General features: G+C 35.7%; 1 protein-coding gene across 1 annotated transcript; it reads right to left on the reverse strand.

Annotated features, from left to right (window-relative positions):
• Window positions 1-12,952: 12,952 nt before the first annotated feature.
• LOC131521004 (P2Y purinoceptor 14-like) lies at window positions 12,953-18,049 on the reverse strand. The gene is made up of 2 exons (XM_058745616.1): window positions 18,002-18,049; window positions 12,953-16,674 (listed from the first exon to the last, which is right to left on the reverse strand). Exon 2 carries the CDS (start codon window positions 16,670-16,672, stop codon window positions 15,671-15,673), a length of 1,002 nt encoding a protein of 333 aa, XP_058601599.1. The 5' UTR covers window positions 16,673-16,674; window positions 18,002-18,049; the 3' UTR covers window positions 12,953-15,670.
• Window positions 18,050-18,149: the final 100 nt, after the last annotated feature.

Raw genomic sequence — 18,149 nt, forward strand, 5'->3', positions numbered from 1 at the left:
AGAGTCAGATTATAGATAGATAGATAGATAGATAGATAGATAGATAGATAGATAGACAGAAAGACAGATAGACTTTAGATAGATAGATAGATAAAGTCAGATTATAGATAGATAGATAAGAAACATTAGATAGATGAGTTTGAATGGATTAGAAATAGTCAGTATGACCTCAATCAACTTTCTTTAGTTAAAAAATGTTTCCCTTCATCTCAGTGGAATAAGATTTTGTGACTTTTCAACATTTTCTATCTGTATTCACATTAAAAAAAAAAAAAAAAAGGGCTTAATTCGGTTTTTCTGAAGGTATGTATTTTTTTTTTTTTACTAATATGGTCTTTGGGGTCAATATTATATTTAAAATTTGTCAAAAAATAATAATAAATCCAGCATAGGTCTTAAAATTTTCACACAGAAATGAAGGCCTGGTACTAGATCACAAATGCAATGTAGAAAAGATGAGCACACACACATACAAAAACACACATGTGTGACTGCAACAAAGAGCATTTTTATAGAAATTGGCAAATAAAATCAATAAATTCTGCATAAATCTGAAAATGTCCACACAACAAAATCAAGGCCTGATACTAGAGCACAAATGCAATGTGGAACGAGCATACTCACTCACGTACGTACACACACACTCTCTTACACACATACCCGCCATTCATATCTGCTTATTGCAGTTGTTGTTTTTAGTTTAGGTTTTTTCGTTTCGACATTTATGTAAAATAAAATAAATGTATATTTTACTTTTTAGATTGAAATAAATATGTACCTGCAATCAAGTTTTAGTGACAACTTGTGTGGCATTTCTGCAAATTTATGTGGCATTATTGCAAAAGCGAGCACTTATACAGTTTTACTTCCAGAAAAATGAATGGCTCTCTATGGGCCTCTGCTGGATATATATGGTCATTACACTATTCTTTCAAAAACTGATTTCTACAAGTTTTTCTCTAACCACCAGATGGCAGTATTGTACACCTAACACCTAGATCAATATCCAGAAACAGTTTAAATTAAATTTAGATCATCATTTATGAGATTTATTCATAAAAATGTAATATTTCACATGTAAGCTAATGGTGTAGCTGAGGATTTTTGTGGTAAACAGGTACAAAAGTACTTCATATCTCCCAAAACACAGCATTAATGTATAGATGAGAAGTAAACAAACAAACAAAAAGATATATTATTTGTATGATTAAACATTTATAAATGTTTTACAATTACTCTTTCAATTTTGGGGTCATATTGCCCCCAAAGGACACAGGTGTAAACAGGAAAAACAGGTCTTATGATTGAAAGGTCTATGTTTGTTTATTTGTTTGTTTGTGTGTGTGAGGCGTGTCTGTGTGTCTGTGTGTGTGTGTGTGTGTGTGTGTGTGTGTGTGTGTGAGATAGATCTCAGATAGAGAGATAGATGAGTTTGAATGGGTTAGAAATAGTACATAGAAGCGAAGTCTGATAGATAGATAGATAGATAAATAGATAGATGAGTTTGAATGGGTTAGAAATAGTACATAGAAGGGAAGTCTGATAGATAGATAGATAGATAGATAGATAGAGATAGATAGAGAGATAGATGAGTTTGAATGGGTTAGAAATAGTACATAGAAGGGAAGTCTGATAGATAGATAGATAGATAGATAGATAGATAGATAGATAGATAGATAGATAGAGAGATAGATAGAGATAGATGAGTTTGATTGGGTTAGAAATAGTACATAGAAGGGAAGTCTGATTGAGTCTAATGGGCTTCAGTGTGTTTAGATTTAAATTTTGACAGTTGGAGCTGGCAAGGTCAGGGCTCATCTGAACATTCCGTCACTGTAAGTCTATGGGAGTTTTATGATTTTTAATCTTCAGTTTTATGAAAACCGTAAGTCTGATCAGTTAGAAAAGATATAGCAACTCGAGTCAGACCAGTCTGAAGATCCGGGCTGAGTTTGGAGTCTGTAGAGTTAAAGCTCTAGGAGGAGTTAGAGTTGTAAATTTAGTCTCAGAAGAATAATAATAACTAGAATGTACATTTCCTGAAGAAAATGTGAGTGGTGCTTGCAGTGGCAAAACTCGGCGCTGGACAGATACTACAGTGTTCTGCGCGATTGTAGAGAGCCAACTCCCATGTCTGTATGATGTTGTGGAGCTGAGATATGGCTTCTTTATGTAGCTATACGGTTGCTAGGGTTCACTATATGGTTGCTAGGGTGTAGCTGCACAGTTACCATGGTCATACTTACAGACTGGTTTCTCAGCCAAAACAAAAGAGGCCACCCCCATATCTATACCACTTTCTGGTTCTGACATATGGCTTATTCATGTCTTTGTACGGTTGTTAGGGTACTCTATATGGTTGCTAGGGTGTGCTTATACATTTTATGGGATGATATTTAAAGATTATTTGCCAGTCTGAGTCAAAAAAGCCCAACTCCACATTTCTACAATATTGTGGTGCTGAGAAGCGGCTTGTTAATGTTGTTATACTGTTGCTAGGGTGCTTAAAGTAGTTGCTAGGGCGTGGTTATAAAGTTGTTATGTCACTAGTTATTGGTTGCTTGATAGGCCAAGTCAAATGAGCCCACCCCCAAGCCTCTGTGACTTCCTGATCCAAAGATATGATCTCACAAATTTGATACCAATGTTAAGCCTATGGGATTTTTATGATTTTTAATCTTCAGTTTTATGAAAACCGTAAGCCCGATCACTTAGAAAAGATATAGCACACCTCTCGCCAATGAGCCGGTCGATTTGGCACCTCATTCATGGGTCTACGACAAACTTTGTAGGAGAAGTAGCGTGCCAAAGTTTTGTCAGGGCGAATAGTAATAACAATACTATAATGTACATTTCCTGAAGAAAATGTGAGTGGTGCTTGCCGTGGCAAAACTCGGCTCTGGGCAGATACTACAGTGTTCTGCGCGATTGAAGAGAGCCAACTCCCATGTCTGTATGATGTTGTGGAGCTGAGATATGGCTTCTTTATGTTGCTATACGGTTGGGTTCTCTATGTGGTTGCTAGGGTGTAGCTGCACAGTTGCCATGGTGATACTTACAGACTGGTTTTTCAGCTCAAACAAAAGAGGCCACCCCCATATCTATACCACTTTCTGGTGCTGAGAAATTGCTTATTCATGTGTTTGCTCAGTTGCTAAAGTACTCTAAATGGTTGCTATGGTGTGGCCATACAGTTTATGGCATGATATTTAGAGACTATTTGACAGTCTGAATCAACAGAGCCCAACCCCCGTGTTTCTACAAAGTTTTGGTGCTGAAAAAATGGTTTGTTAATGTCCTTTTATGGTTGCTAGGGTGCTGTAAGTGGTTGCTAGGGCATAGCTATGAAGTTGTCATGTCAGTACTTATTGGCTGCTTGATAGGCTGAGTCAAAAGAGCCCTCCCCCAAGTCTCTGTGACCTCCTGATCCAAAGATATAATCTCACTAATTTTATGCCAATGTTAAGTCTATGGGATTTTTTTTGCCCAAATTTTTTCGTCCACCAGACGAACATCGTACACTCAATTACTTATAAAAGATATAGCACACCTCTCCTCAATATGTCGCATGATTTGACATCTCATTCATGGGTCTCGACAAAAGGTGCAGGAGGAGTAGCGAATCAAGTTTTGTCTGGGCGAATAGTAATAACAATACTATAATGTACATTTCCTGAAGAAAATGTGAGTGGTGCTTGCAGTGGCAAAACTCGGCGCTGGGTTGATACTACAGTGTTCTGCGTGATTGTAGAGAGCCAACTCCCATGTCTGTATGATGTTGTGGAGCTGAGATATGGCTTCTTTATGTAGCTATACGGTTGCTAGGGTTCTCTATGTGGTTGCTAGGGTGTAGCTGCACAGTCACCATGGTGATACTTACAGACTGGTTTTTCAGCCCAAACAAAAGAGGCCACCCCATATCTATACCACTTTCTGGTGCTGAGAAATTGTTTATTCATGTGTTTGTTCAGTTGCTAAGGTACTCTAATTGGTTGCTATGGTGTGACTATACAGTTTATGGATGATATTTAAAGACTATTTGACAGTCTGAATCAACAGAGCCCAACCCCATGTTTCTACAATGTTTTGGTGCTTAAAAATGGTTTTTTAATGTCCTTTTACGGTTGCTAGGGTGCTGTAAGTGGTTGCTAGGGCATAGCTATGAAGTTGTCATGTCAGTACTTATTGGCTGCTTGATAGGCTGAGTCAAATGATCCCTCCCCCAAGTCTCTGTGACCTCCTGATCCAAAGATATAATCTCACTAATTTTATGCCAATGTTAAGTCTATGGGACTTTTTCGCCCAAATTTTTTCATCCACCAGACGAACATCGTACACTCAATTACTTATAAAACATATAGCACACCTCTATAACTGGGAGGTTACTAAGCGTATTGCTAAGCGGTTGGTAGTTGTCACACATCATTACTATGTAGATTTATAGAGTTATTCGTATGTTCTTAGTCTGATTTAACACTTAGCTAATCACTATTAGCATGTAGCTATTCACTGCTAGCATGTGTAGCATGCATGAGGAAGTCCTGTTTGCGATCACGAGTCAAAAGAGCAAAATCTGCATGTTTATATGACACTTTTATCCAAAGATATCCTTTTGATCTGTTTTCAATGGAGGTCTATGGGTGGTTGCTAGGGTGCTGTAAGTGGTTGCTAGGGTGTGGCTATGAAGGTCATAGGTCATTACTTATTGGTTACTTCAAGGAGGAGTCAAATGAGTGTGTGTGAGTTACAGAGAGAGAGAGAGAAGGGGCTCTAAGGGCCTGCGTGTGTGTGTGAGAAAGTGACAGTTGAGATTTAAATTCACGAACATTCCGCCAATGTAAGTCAATGGGACTTTTTTGCCCGCTTTTTCGTCCGCTGTGCAAACATCGTAGGTCCGATCGCTTAGAAAAGATATAGCCCACATCTCCTCAATGAGCCGGTCGATTTGACACCTCATTCATGGGTCTGTGACAAACGGTGCAGGAGGAGTAGCGAACCGAAGTTTTGTCCAGAAGAAGAATAAGAAGAAGCAGAATAATAATAATAAGTATGCAAGAGAATAATAGTGATGCCTTGCCTTTGGCAAGCACCACTAACTAGATTAAAAAGTTCGTCGAGACAAACTTTAGGTTGGCTTGAGAAAGCCTAGCCTGAATGTTTAAAGCAGTTGTGAAAGCTTGAAGTTTAAAGGTTTTCAGTTTGAAATAGGCTAGTTAAGTGTTCATTTACTAGTTTTTAAAAGTTAAAAACCAGAAAAAGGTTGATAGCATGATTAGCATGTTATTAGCATGATTAGCAAGTGACTAGCATGATTAGCATGTTGCTAGCATATTGCTAGCATGATGAGCAAGTGACTAGCATGTCGCTAGCATGTTTCTAACTTGATTAGCATGTTACTAGCATGTCGCTAGCATGTTTCTAACTTGATTAGCATGTTACTAGCATGTCGCTAGCATGTTTCTAACATGATTAGCATGTTACTAGCATGTTGCTTGCATGATTAGCAAGTGACTAGCATGTCGCTAGCATGTTTCTAACTTGATTAGTATGTTACTAGCATGTCGCTAGCATGTTTCTAACATGATTAGCATGTTACTAGCATGTTGCTAGCATGATTAGCAAGTGACTAGCATGTCGCTAGCATGTTTCTAACATGATTAGCATGTTATTAGCATGTTGCTAGCATGATTAGCAAGTGACTGGCATCTTGCTAGCATGACTAGCAAGTGACTAGCATGATTAGCATGTTGCTAGCATATTGCTAGCATGATGAGCAAGTGACTAGCATGTCGCTAGCATGTTTCTAACTTGATTAGCATGTTACTAGCATGTCGCCAAGATGTTTCTAACATGATTAGCATGTTACTAGCATGTTGCTTGCATGATTAGCAAGTGACTAGCATGTCGCTAGCATGTTTCTAACATGATTATCATGTTACTAGCATGTTGCTAGCATGATTAGCAAGTGACTAGCATGTCGCTAGCATGTTTGTAACTTGATTAGTATGTTACTAGCATGTCGCTAGCATGTTTCTAACATGATTAGCATGTTACTAGCATGTTGCTAGCATGATTAGCAAGTGACTAGCATGTCACTAGCATGTTTCTAACATGATTAGCATGTTATTAGCATGTTGCTAGCATGATTAGCAAGTGACTAGCATCTTGCTAGCATGACTAGCAAGTGACTAGCATGTCGCTAGCATGTTTCTAACTTGATTAGCATGTTACTAGCATGTTACTAGCATGTTGCTAGCATGATTAGCATGTTACTAGCATCTTGCTAGCATGACTAGCATGTGACTAGCATGTCGCTAGCATGTTTCTAACATGATTAACATGTTACTAGCATGTTGCTAGCATGATTAGCAAGTGACTAGCATCTTGCTAGCATGACTAGCATCTTGCTAACATGACTAGCATGTGACTAGCATGTTGCTAGCATGTTTCTAGCATGGTTAGTATGTTGCTAGGATAGATTGAAAGATTAGAAATATTAGATAGATGAGTTTGAATGGATTAGAAATAGTACATAGAAGGGAAGCTTGATTGAGTCTCAAAGATTCTGGGAGTTTAAAAGTTGTATTTTGACAGTTGGAGTTTGAATTGTCTTGGCTCATTTGAACATTCCGTAATGGTAAGTCAATGGGATTTTATGATTTTTAATCTTCAGTTTTATGAAAACTATAAGTCCAATCAGTTAGAAAAGATATAGCACACTAGGCTTTCCTGTAGCTCAAATAGTAGAGCATGGCGCTAGCAACGTCAAGATCATGGGTTCGATTCCCAGGGAAAGCAAGAGCTGATAAAATGTAGAAACTGTAACTTGAATGCAATGTAAGTCGCTTTGGATAAAAGCGTCTGCTAAATGCATAAATGTAAATGTAAAAGTGAGATCAGTCTGAACAGCTGGGCTGAGTTTGGTGATTCTAGCTTGAAAGCTCTAGGAGATGCATTCAGAAATTTAGTCTAAGAAGAATAATAATAACTAGATAGGAAAGTTCGTCGAGACAAACTTTAAGTTGGCTTGAGAAAGACGGACCAGAAAGTTTGAAAAGTTTGAAAAAAGTTTAAGAAGTTTAAAAAGTTTAAGTTTGAAAAATGTTTCAGTCTGAAATAGTTTGAAGTTTAAAGTAGTTTTAAAAGCTTAAAGTTTGACACATAGATAGATAGATAGATAGATAGATAGATAGATAGAGTCAGATTATAGATAGATAGATAGATAGATAGATAGACAGAAAGACAGATAGACTTTAGATAGATAGATAGATAAAGTCAGATTATAGATAGATAGATAAGAAACATTAGATAGATGAGTTTGAATGGATTAGAAATAGTCAGTATGACCTCAATCAACTTTCTTTAGTTAAAAAATGTTTCCCTTCATCTCAGTGGAATAAGATTTTGTGACTTTTCAACATTTTCTATCTGTATTCACATTAAAAAAAAAAAAAAAAGGGCTTAATTCGGTTTTTCTGAAGGTATGTATTTTTTTTTTTTTACTAATATGGTCTTTGGGGTCAATATTATATTTAAAATTTGTCAAAAAATAATAATAAATCCAGCATAGGTCTTAAAATTTTCACACAGAAATGAAGGCCTGGTACTAGATCACAAATGCAATGTAGAAAAGATGAGCACACACATACAAAACACACATGTGTGACTGCAACAAAGAGCATTTTTATAGAAATTGGCAAATAAAATCAATAAATTCTGCATAAATCTGAAAATGTCCACACAACAAAATCAAGGCCTGATACTAGAGCACAAATGCAATGTGGAACGAGCATACTCACTCACGTACGTACACACACACTCTCTTACACACATACCCGCCATTCATATCTGCTTATTGCAGTTGTTGTTTTTAGTTTAGGTTTTTTCGTTTCGACATTTATGTAAAATAAAATAAATGTATATTTTACTTTTTAGATTGAAATAAATATGTACCTGCAATCAAGTTTTAGTGACAACTTGTGTGGCATTTCTGCAAATTTATGTGGCATTATTGCAAAAGCGAGCACTTATACAGTTTTACTTCCAGAAAAATGAATGGCTCTCTATGGGCCTCTGCTGGATATATATGGTCATTACACTATTCTTTCAAAAACTGATTTCTACAAGTTTTTCTCTAACCACCAGATGGCAGTATTGTACACCTAACACCTAGATCAATATCCAGAAACAGTTTAAATTAAATTTAGATCATCATTTAAGAGATTTATTCATAAAAATGTAATATTTCACATGTAAGCTAATGGTGTAGCTGAGGATTTTTGTGGTAAACAGGTACAAAAGTACTTCATATCTCCCAAAACACAGCATTAATGTATAGATGAGAAGTAAACAAAGAAAATGAAATATTATTTGAATGATTAAAAATGTATAAATGTTTTGCAATTACTCTTTCAATCTTCACATTTTCTGTCTATTTCTTGTGTGCGTGTGTTTGTGTGTGTGTTAAATAGGGAAGGTATGTTTGTTTGTTTGTGTGTGTGTGTGTGTGTGTGTGAGATAGATCTCAGATAGATAGAGAGATAGATAGATGAGTTTGATTGGGTTAGAAATAGTACATAGAAGGGAAGTCTGATAGATAGATAGATAGATAGATAGATAGATAGATAGATGAGTTTGATTGGGTTAGAAATAGTACATAGAAGGGAAGTCTGATAGATAGATAGATAGATAAATAGATAGATGAGTTTGAATGGGTTAGAAATAGTACATAGAAGGGAAGTCTGATAGATAGATAGATAGATAGATAGATAGATAGAGAGATAGATAGAGAGATAGATGAGTTTGAATGGGTTAGAAATAGTACATAGAAGGGAAGTCTGATAGATAGATAGATAGATAGATAGATAGATAGATAGATAGATAGATAGATAGATAGATGAGTTTGATTGGGTTAGAAATAGTACATAGAAGGAAGTCATCTATCTAATATTCTTATCTATCTATTTAAAATTCCTATCTATCTATCTATCTATCTATCTATCTATCATCTATCTAATATTCCTATCTATCTATTTAAAATTCCTATCTATCTATCTATCTATCTATCTATCATCTATCTAATATTCTATCTATCTATATGTCTATCTATTTAATATTCCTATCTATCTTATTTAAACTTCAGACTTCATCAAATGAACACCTTCAAACTGCAAACTTTTTAAACTACATTTAATAGGTCAGACTTTCTTAAGCCAACTTCAAAGTTTGTTCACAAACTTAATTTGTCTAGTTATTATTATTATTCTTTTTCTGAGACTAAAATTTCTGACTGACTCAATGTAAGTCAATGGGATTTTTTATGATTTTTAATCTTCATTTTTATGAAAACCGTAAGTCGGATTAGTTAGAAAAGATATAGCACGCTAAGTCAGATCAGTCTCAAGACTTGGGCTGAGTTTGGAGTTTGTAGAGTTAAAGCTCTAGGAGGAGTAGCAGTCAGAAATTTTAGTCTCAGAAAAAGAATAATAATAAGAAAGACGGACCAGAAAGTTTAAAAAGTTTAAAAAGTTTAAAAAGTTTAAGTTTGAAAAATGTTAAAAGTTTTAAGTTTGATGGGTTTCAGTCTGAAATAGTTTGAAATTTAAAGTAGTTTTAAAAGCTTAAAGTTTGACACATAGATAGATAGATAGATAGATAGATAGATAGATAGATAGATACAGTCAAATGATAGATAGATAGATAAGAAACATTAGATAGATGAGTTTGAATGGATTAGAAATAGTCAGTATGACCCCAATCAACTTTCTTTAGTTAAAAAATGTTTCCCTTCATCTCAGTGGAATAAGATTTTATGACTTTTCAACATTTTCTATCTGTATTCACATAAAAATAAAAAAAGGGGCTTGATTCGGTTGTTCTGAAGGTATGTATTTTATTTTTTTTTTTACTAATATGGTCTGAAAATGAATGGGAAATATGAAAAAATCTATATATTTTTTTTAATTTGTCAAAAAATAATAATAAATCCAGCATAGGTCTGAAAAATTTCACACAGAAATGAAGGCCTGGTACTAGATCACAAATGCAATGTAGAAAAGATGAGCACACACACATACAAAAACACACATGTGTGACTGCAACAAAGAGCATTTTTATAGAAATTGGCAAATAAAATCAATAAATTCTGCATAAATCTGAAAATGTCCACACAACAAAATCAAGGCCTGATACTAGAGCACAAATGCAATGTGGAACGAGCATACTTACTCACGTACGTACACACACACTCTCTTACACACATACCCGCCATTCATATCTGCTTATTGCAGTTGTTGTTTTTAGTTTAGGTTTTTTCGTTTCGACATTTATGTAAAATAAAATAAATTTATATTTTACTTTTTAGATTGAAATAAAGGAATTTAATTTTTTGCCCACTTTTCCGTCCGCTGTGTGAACATCGTAGGTCCGATTGCTTAAAAAAGATATAGCCCACATCTCCTCAATAAGCCGGTCGATTTGACACCTCTTTCATGGGTCTGTGACAAACGGTGCAGGAGGAGTAGCGAATCGAAATTTTTGTCCAGAAGAAGAATAAGAAGAAGCAGAATAATAAGTATGCAAGATAACAATAGTGATGCCTTGCCTTTGGCAAGCACCACTAATAATAATAATAATAATAAGTTTAAATAGGATTTCAGTAAGTTGGCTTTCTCAAGCCAACTTAATAACAACAATAATAATAATCAGTCCTATTTCATTTCTGTCACATGAATCTCTGGGTTCCTCCAGATGCTGGCTTATACAAGTCAGATCTTCCAGGAACCATTTCAATGTTAACAGATCTTACAAAAACCCTTTTAAAAATTTGAGTTCCTCCAGGAACCTCCAGAGCACTTTGAGGTCTCAGTGTAATGAAAGGGTGACTCCAGAACCTCAGAACTGGAAACAAAGTGCTTCAAGGATCCCATAAGTTCTTGCAAGAACTGCAAAGACTGAAATGGTTCCTCCAGGAACCCTATTATGAAAAAAAGAGCTTTGAGGCACTTAAATTACATTTTGAAGTTGCTCGAGTACTCAAAAGGATATTTGAGGCACCTTTAGTTTTTACAGTGCAGAGCCCAAAAGGAAAACATATAAGTTTAGTCATTTTAAAAGTTGGATATATTAAAGCTTATATATATGTATGTGTTGCAAGCCAAGGCACACAATTTATATTAAAAAGCCTCTATTATCTCATGGCTTAAACATTAAAAATAAGTCACAGATGACCGCACACCTACACGTTGCGGCTAATATGCCTTCATCAGGGTGTGGAAAACAAACACTCTCAGAGTCTCTTACACAACAATCACCTGATCACATGACTTCACAATCACCACAAGGAGAAAGAAGAATGGAAAAAATATATACTTTCACAACATATTACAAAATACATGAATTAAAATCATCCAATTCAATTAAAAAAAACAAAAAAAAACAAAACAACATATACATAAATAACAATGTCAGAATATCAATAACAAATCACAAAAAAGGTGAAAAATCTAATTAAACCTGGAAACTGATTTGCTCTCAATGTATAGTTCCAAAAAGACTCTCTCTGTTGTAACTTTTTTACTCTATCACTTCCTCTTATTGACTTAGGAATGTGTTCTATACCAACTATTTTCAGTGTACTAGGACTGCCATGATTTTTATTTCTATACGAATGGCCTTCTTATGTTCTGCTAATCTGGGCCCGTATTCATGAAAAATCTTAGTGCTAAGAGATGCTCCTAGTAACAAAATTCTAAGAAAATTCTTAGAAATGTGGGTGTTTCCCCTTAAAATTAAAGAAAAGATCCTAGTAAAGAAAAAAGTAATTCATAAAGCATCTTAACCCTTAAAAGACGTCTTAAGGTCCAAAATTGTTAGAAGTATGGACGAGGACTTTTAAGAGGCTTAAGAGTTTCTTTAGCAGTGGAGAAAATGGACGAAACATGAAGAGGGAGAAGAAATGTGTTGCACACAATACATGACAGTGAGTTAATAAGACGCTACACATTAAATCGTGCAGGGATCATGTTTGTGACCGATCTTATTAGAGACACGCTAACATCTTAGACACCGCGCAGAAATGCCATAACGCCAGAAATGGACGTAATCACTATATTAACTACATTAATATACTACATTAAATATACGGGCCCAGGGCCCGTATTCTTAAAGATTCTAAGAATCCTCTCAGAGAGCTCCTAATTTAGCTTAAAAATTTCTAACTAGGAGTCTTAGATTAAAAGTGATTCAGGAGCAATCTGAGAGCAACTCTGAGCGAGAAAAAGCAACTCTAGCGATGACACAGTCTTTTGAAGACTGTGATTGGTTGGTTGTCCAAGAAGGAAATAAAAGAGCGCTTTTAAGAGTAGGGTTTATTTTAAGCTTTCACAATTACAGGCGTAATTTTTCCTGTTTTACCGTACTCTCTCTCTCTCTCTCTCACACACACACACACACACACACATTATATATGTATATATATATATATATTCTTTATTTACCATGCTGTCATACTTAACGTATTTTATAGGAAATGAACAGCAACACAATGCGGTTCTGAAAGTGCTGAACAGACCCAAATCATCGCTGCTGCATAGTTGCATTTTTCCAGTTGCCAAATATGTTCATGTAGTTGATGTAATGATTACTTCCATATCTTCTGGCGCTATGGCATTTCTGCGCGGTGTCTGAGATGTTAGCGTGTCTCTAATCAGATTTGTCACAAACATGATCCCTGCACCATCTAATGTGTAGCGTCTTATTAACTCACTGTCATGCATTGTGTGCAACACATTTCTTCTCCCTCTTCATGTTTTGTCCATTTTCTCCGCTGCTAAAGAAACTCTTGAACCTCTTAAAAGTCCTCGTCCGTACTCCTAACAATTTTGGACCTTAAGACCTCTTTTAAGGGTTAAGATGCTTTCTGAATTACTTTTATCTTTACTAGGATCTTTTCTTTAATTTTAAGGGGAAACTCCCACATTTCTAAGAATTTTCTAAGAATTTTGTTACTAGGAGCAACTCTTAGCACTAAGATTTTTCATGAATACGGGCCCAGATTAGCAGAACATAAGAAGGCCATTCATATAGAGATAAAAATCATGGCAGTCCTAGTACACTGAAAATAGTTGGTATAGAACACATTCCTAAGTCAATAAGAGGAAGTGATAGAGTAAAAAAGTTTCTAAGAATCCTCTCAGAGAGCTCCTAATTTAGCTTAAAATTTTCTAACTAGGAGTCTTAGTTAAAAAGTGATTCAGGACCAATCTGAGAGTAACTCCGAGCGAGGAAAAGATAAAAACTTTTATCTCAGTGAGGAGGCGGGGCTGACCCCGTTGCTAGCGATGACACAGTCTTTTGAAGACTGTGATTGGTTGGTTATCCAAGAAGGAAATAAAAGAGCGCTTTTAAGAGTAGGGTTTATTATAAGCCTTCACTTTAAAATTACAGGTGTAATTTTTCCTGTTTTACTGTACTCTCTCTCTCTCTCTCTCACACACACATTATATATGTATATATATTCTTTATTTTTCTATTTACCATACTGTCATATTTAACGTATTTTATAGGAAATGAACAGCGACACAATGAGGTTCTGAAAGTGCTGTAACAGACCCAAATCATCGCTACAGCAGAGTTGCATTTTTCCAGTTGCCAAATATGTTAATGTAGTTAATGTAGTGATTAAGTCCATTTCTGGCGCTATGGCATTTCTGCGCGGTGTCGGAGATGTTAGCGTAAATCTATAAGATCGGTCACAAACATGATCCCTGCACGATCTAATGTGTAGCGTCTTATTAACTCACTGTCATGCATTGTGTGCAACACATCTCTTCTCCCTCTTCATGTTTAATCCATTTTATCCACAGCTAAAGAAACTCTTAAGCCTCTTAAAAGTCCTCGTCAGTACTCTAACAATTTTGGACCTTAAGACCTCTTTTAAGGGTTAAGATGCTTTCTGAATTACTTTTTTCTTTACTAGGATCTTTTCTTTAATTTTAAGGGGAAACACCCACATTTCTAAGAATTTTCTTAGAATTTTGTTACTAGGAGCAACTCTTAGCGCTAAGATTTTTCATGAATACGGGCCCTGGTCTTTAATTTCCTTTTAGTCATCCCTATGTAAAAACAACCACAAGGACACTCCAATCGATACACGATACATTGATTTATCAATACATAAATGATCTAATGGTAACACTTTAGAATACTGTTTAGAATACTGTTCTAATACGGTATATTAACATTATATCAGTTAATGAAATTACAGTATTTAACTGTAAATTTAAGTTAAAACCGTAAAACCTCAAATGTTGTTACCGTATTTTTTACAGTAGAATTCCGGCAACCACAGCTGTCGTTTTTTTACCGTAAATTTTACTGAATTTTTTTTACAGTGTATATATACATACAACACAAGTAGGAACATATATGTGAATAGAGAATGTGTTTGCGCGCGTGTGAAAGGAGAATGTGAGTGCATGAGAAAATTAATTATGGGCTGTACAGCCTCACACAGGACAAAACCAACGGAAATGGTTTCTACATTAATCAACTGTTATATATAAACACATTCTGTCTCTCCAGAGCCAATAGGCATCCACCTTGTGGTGGGGGAAAAAAAAAAAAAAGAAAGAACAATCTTTGCAACGATGCTGAGGCTTACCATGTAAACATCAGAAGTGTGAAATGCGTGGGGTTGTGCTAAGTGCAATTTAAAAGGAACAGATCAACCAAAATGCCAAATTGTTCCAAATCTGTATAATGCTTTTTTGTTCTGTGAAGAATTTGTAAAGACTTGTTTTTGCAGTTCTTTGCCATATAATATAAGGTGATATTCACCATAATCTTGCCTTCTGCCTTTGAAATAAACTATAAAATTCGTATGAACTACAATCAAGAGCACTGATCTCATGTCCTAATATAATCACGTCAGACCTCCTATAATGATGTCGTCATCCTGTAATGAGGCCATATTTGATTTTTAAAACTGCATGCTGAAAGATTTTCTGTGAATTAAAGACTTATGTTTCGGACTTAATTTAATGTTGCTTCTTTGTCATTTTGGAGTTTGCTGCTCTCAGTTCTCATTCACTTTTAATGTACAGAAAAGAGTGTCTTGAATAGTCTTCAAAGTGTCACCATTTACTATATATTCCATAGAAGGAAGTACACAAACATCTACGGTTCTTTGACGAACCTTTAACATCCTTGGAATGTGTATATTACACAAAAGGTTCTTTATAGTGGAAAAGGTTTTCTAAAATGTTCTTCACAATAAGAAAATTGCATCTTTTTAGAACTGTTCATTAAAATGTTCATCAGGGAACCAAAAATGGTTCTTCAATGGTACCGCTGTGAAAACAGCAGCAACGTTTATTTTTATTAGTACAAGATTTAAAATGAGATGAGAGTGAAAAAATTATGTCAGAATTTCTATTTATAGGTGAACTCTCCAGTTAAGTGTTGACTTTTCTTCAGTAAACAGTTTTGAGAGCTGTGGTTGACACGGTTTTTTGGAAAACACCATTTCGTTTTCGACCTTCTTCCGGTCCATCTCTTCATGCTGCATTTTCACATGCAAGGAAACCACAGCTAGGTATGTGGTTTCAAATCAAAATATCTTTTCCATCTTGCAAATGGTTAATGCTCGTTTTACTTTGTTGCTCAGTCTTTACAGATTGCTGATACTGAGCCCAGTGCCTATTGAAGGCCGCCTGTTTTCACGGTTTACCGATGGCATCTTTTGCAAAAGTGACTCTCTGAATGTCCTGCACATGAAAAAGTAGATGACAGGATCCAGACACACATTAAGGGCGGACAGGAAGAGCGTAGCTTCTTTGACCTGGAAGAGAATGAAGCGGTTGTAGGCGCTAAAATCATCCTTGTGGTTTTGGCTAAGTGTATAGGGCACACGACAAACGTGGTACGGAACAAAGCAGAAGACAAAGACAGCCAGCAAGCTAAAGATGCTACGATTTGATCGCTGTCTCGCCTTACTGCTGTTCTGCTGCACGCGTTTGTAAGAGCGGTAAACGTGACAAGCGATGGAGGTGTAGCAAAACACCATCAGCAGGAACGCCACCCAGAAGATTCCAACATTGAAGTGGGCTGAAACTTCGTGCCAGCGCCGACCCAGGTTGCTCTTCAGGGCCATGCAGGAGAAAACCTTAGGCATCGGCTGGTTGGTTAATATGGTGTTCGGAAGCATGAAGAACATCATGACGCACCAAGTTAGCAGAGCGAGAGCCTTCGCTACCGAAACACGCTGCAGAAAAGAAGACACACTGGAGGTACTGCGCACGATTTTGAAGTAGCGTTCCAAGCTGATGAGGCTCATGAAGGTTATTCCTGTGTACATGCTGAGGTAGAAAAGCACAGCTGTGAAGCGGCAAACTATCAGCTTCAACTGCAAGCCGCCGTAACCGAGGTCACCCACTACACGCCACGGGTAGGTAAACAACATCAGAATGTCTGCCACCACCATGTTTTTTAGGTAAACTACTAAGGCTGAGGAGGTAGGAACCCTGAAGAAGATCCAAGTGGCGAGTCCATTGAGAATGAAGGCACAAGCGCAGATGATGGTGTAGAGCACTGGCAGAACCTGATGTGTGAACACGCTGCTGATGTTCGTGCTGTTTTTTGGTTCTGTCTGTGTAGTATTGATGTAGTCCATGTCTAAAACGGAAAATGAAAGAACTTCTTTAGCTTTGATGATATCAGGAAATATTGTGACAATGATTCAATGTTGTAACTTCTGCTAGACTATTTTTTTGCTGATGTTCAGAAATTAAAAGTGCCATTTATGCCACTTTCATGAAAAATCTACATCTTTGTATAGTCCTTGGACTTTTTATGCTTTTATTTCTGCTTCAGATTCTCTCTGACGTCCACTTTAGCATACTTTAAAAAAGTGTATTTATTATGGAATTAATATACTTTAAAACAGCATAGTTAATTGTGAATTGAATGTAATGTTTTCAAACTCTTAATTACATGTAATTGCCATAACATGAAAATATATTCTAGTTAAAATGTATATTAATTGCATTTAGATCAGGGGTGGGCAAACTTGGCCCTTCCAGGCCACTTTCCTTTAGAGTTTATCTCCAACCCTAATCAAACACACCTGAACCAGCTAATCATTGTCTTCAAGACTACTAGAAGGCTACAGGCAGGTGAGTTGTATCAGGGTTGGATCAAATCTCTGCAGGAAAGTGGCCTGGAAGGGCCAAGTTTGCCCATCACTGATTTAGATGATGCTTTTCTAACCTACTTAAGCAGCACTTAAGTACATCTTTCTATGTAATTTCATAATTAGTTATGTCATCTAAAATATGGTGAAGTGTACTACCAAGTGTTCTGACAAGCATTTATGGTAAACTAGAATAGACGTTTCAATAGAAATTAGATCAAAGTATATTTCATGTATTTAAATATATTTTTAATTGCACATTTGTAATGTTGTAGTTGCAGTTATTACTTTTCAAATAATTGAAATTTAAATGTAATACAGAATAACACACCACAGTTAAAATTATAATTAAGTACTTTACATAGTTAGATCAAAATAAGTGTACTTTAAAATAAAACTTTTAATTTGACATGATTATAAAGTGCACTTAAGCATTTTATTAATATTATCTATTTTTGTAATAATATAATACTCAAATAGTATCAACTTTTAACATTTTAAGTACACTACTGGTGCACATTCAATGCAATACAATATAGTCACCAACATTCTGTTTAATGTCTCTTTGTGTTAACATGTTTTGTTATTTCCATGTGAACTACTGCATTGTTTTTTCTGTATATATCTGCTGGCTATATTTCAACTTTTAATCAAAATTACCATTTGAATGTTTTTAGAAATAACATGGTGCTATTTGTAGTAAAATTGTAAATCCCTCAAAGTAACTTTATCACATATACTGATATTAGAAGAAAGAAAAAATGATGATAACATTATTACAAAGTTTTCCATGATAAAAAATAAACTTACTTGAAGAGTTGAGTCAGCTTGTATCATAACACAGAATAAGAAGAAGCGTGTTGGGATGAGCCTCACATGATATTTCAGAGGAAGGGGGCGTAGACTTTGATACAGGAACTAAAGAGTGGCTGGGTTTGTCTTGTGGGTGAACACTTAC

This window comes from Onychostoma macrolepis, chromosome 15 (assembly GCF_012432095.1).
Source record: "Onychostoma macrolepis isolate SWU-2019 chromosome 15, ASM1243209v1, whole genome shotgun sequence".
Classification (NCBI taxonomy): Eukaryota; Metazoa; Chordata; class Actinopteri; order Cypriniformes; family Cyprinidae; genus Onychostoma; species Onychostoma macrolepis.

Bases quoted from the DNA above. Each gene is read 5' to 3' on its own strand.
- LOC131521004 (XM_058745616.1), bottom strand. From the start codon at position 16,672: ATGGACTACATCAATACTACACAGACAGAACCAAAAAACAGCACGAAC.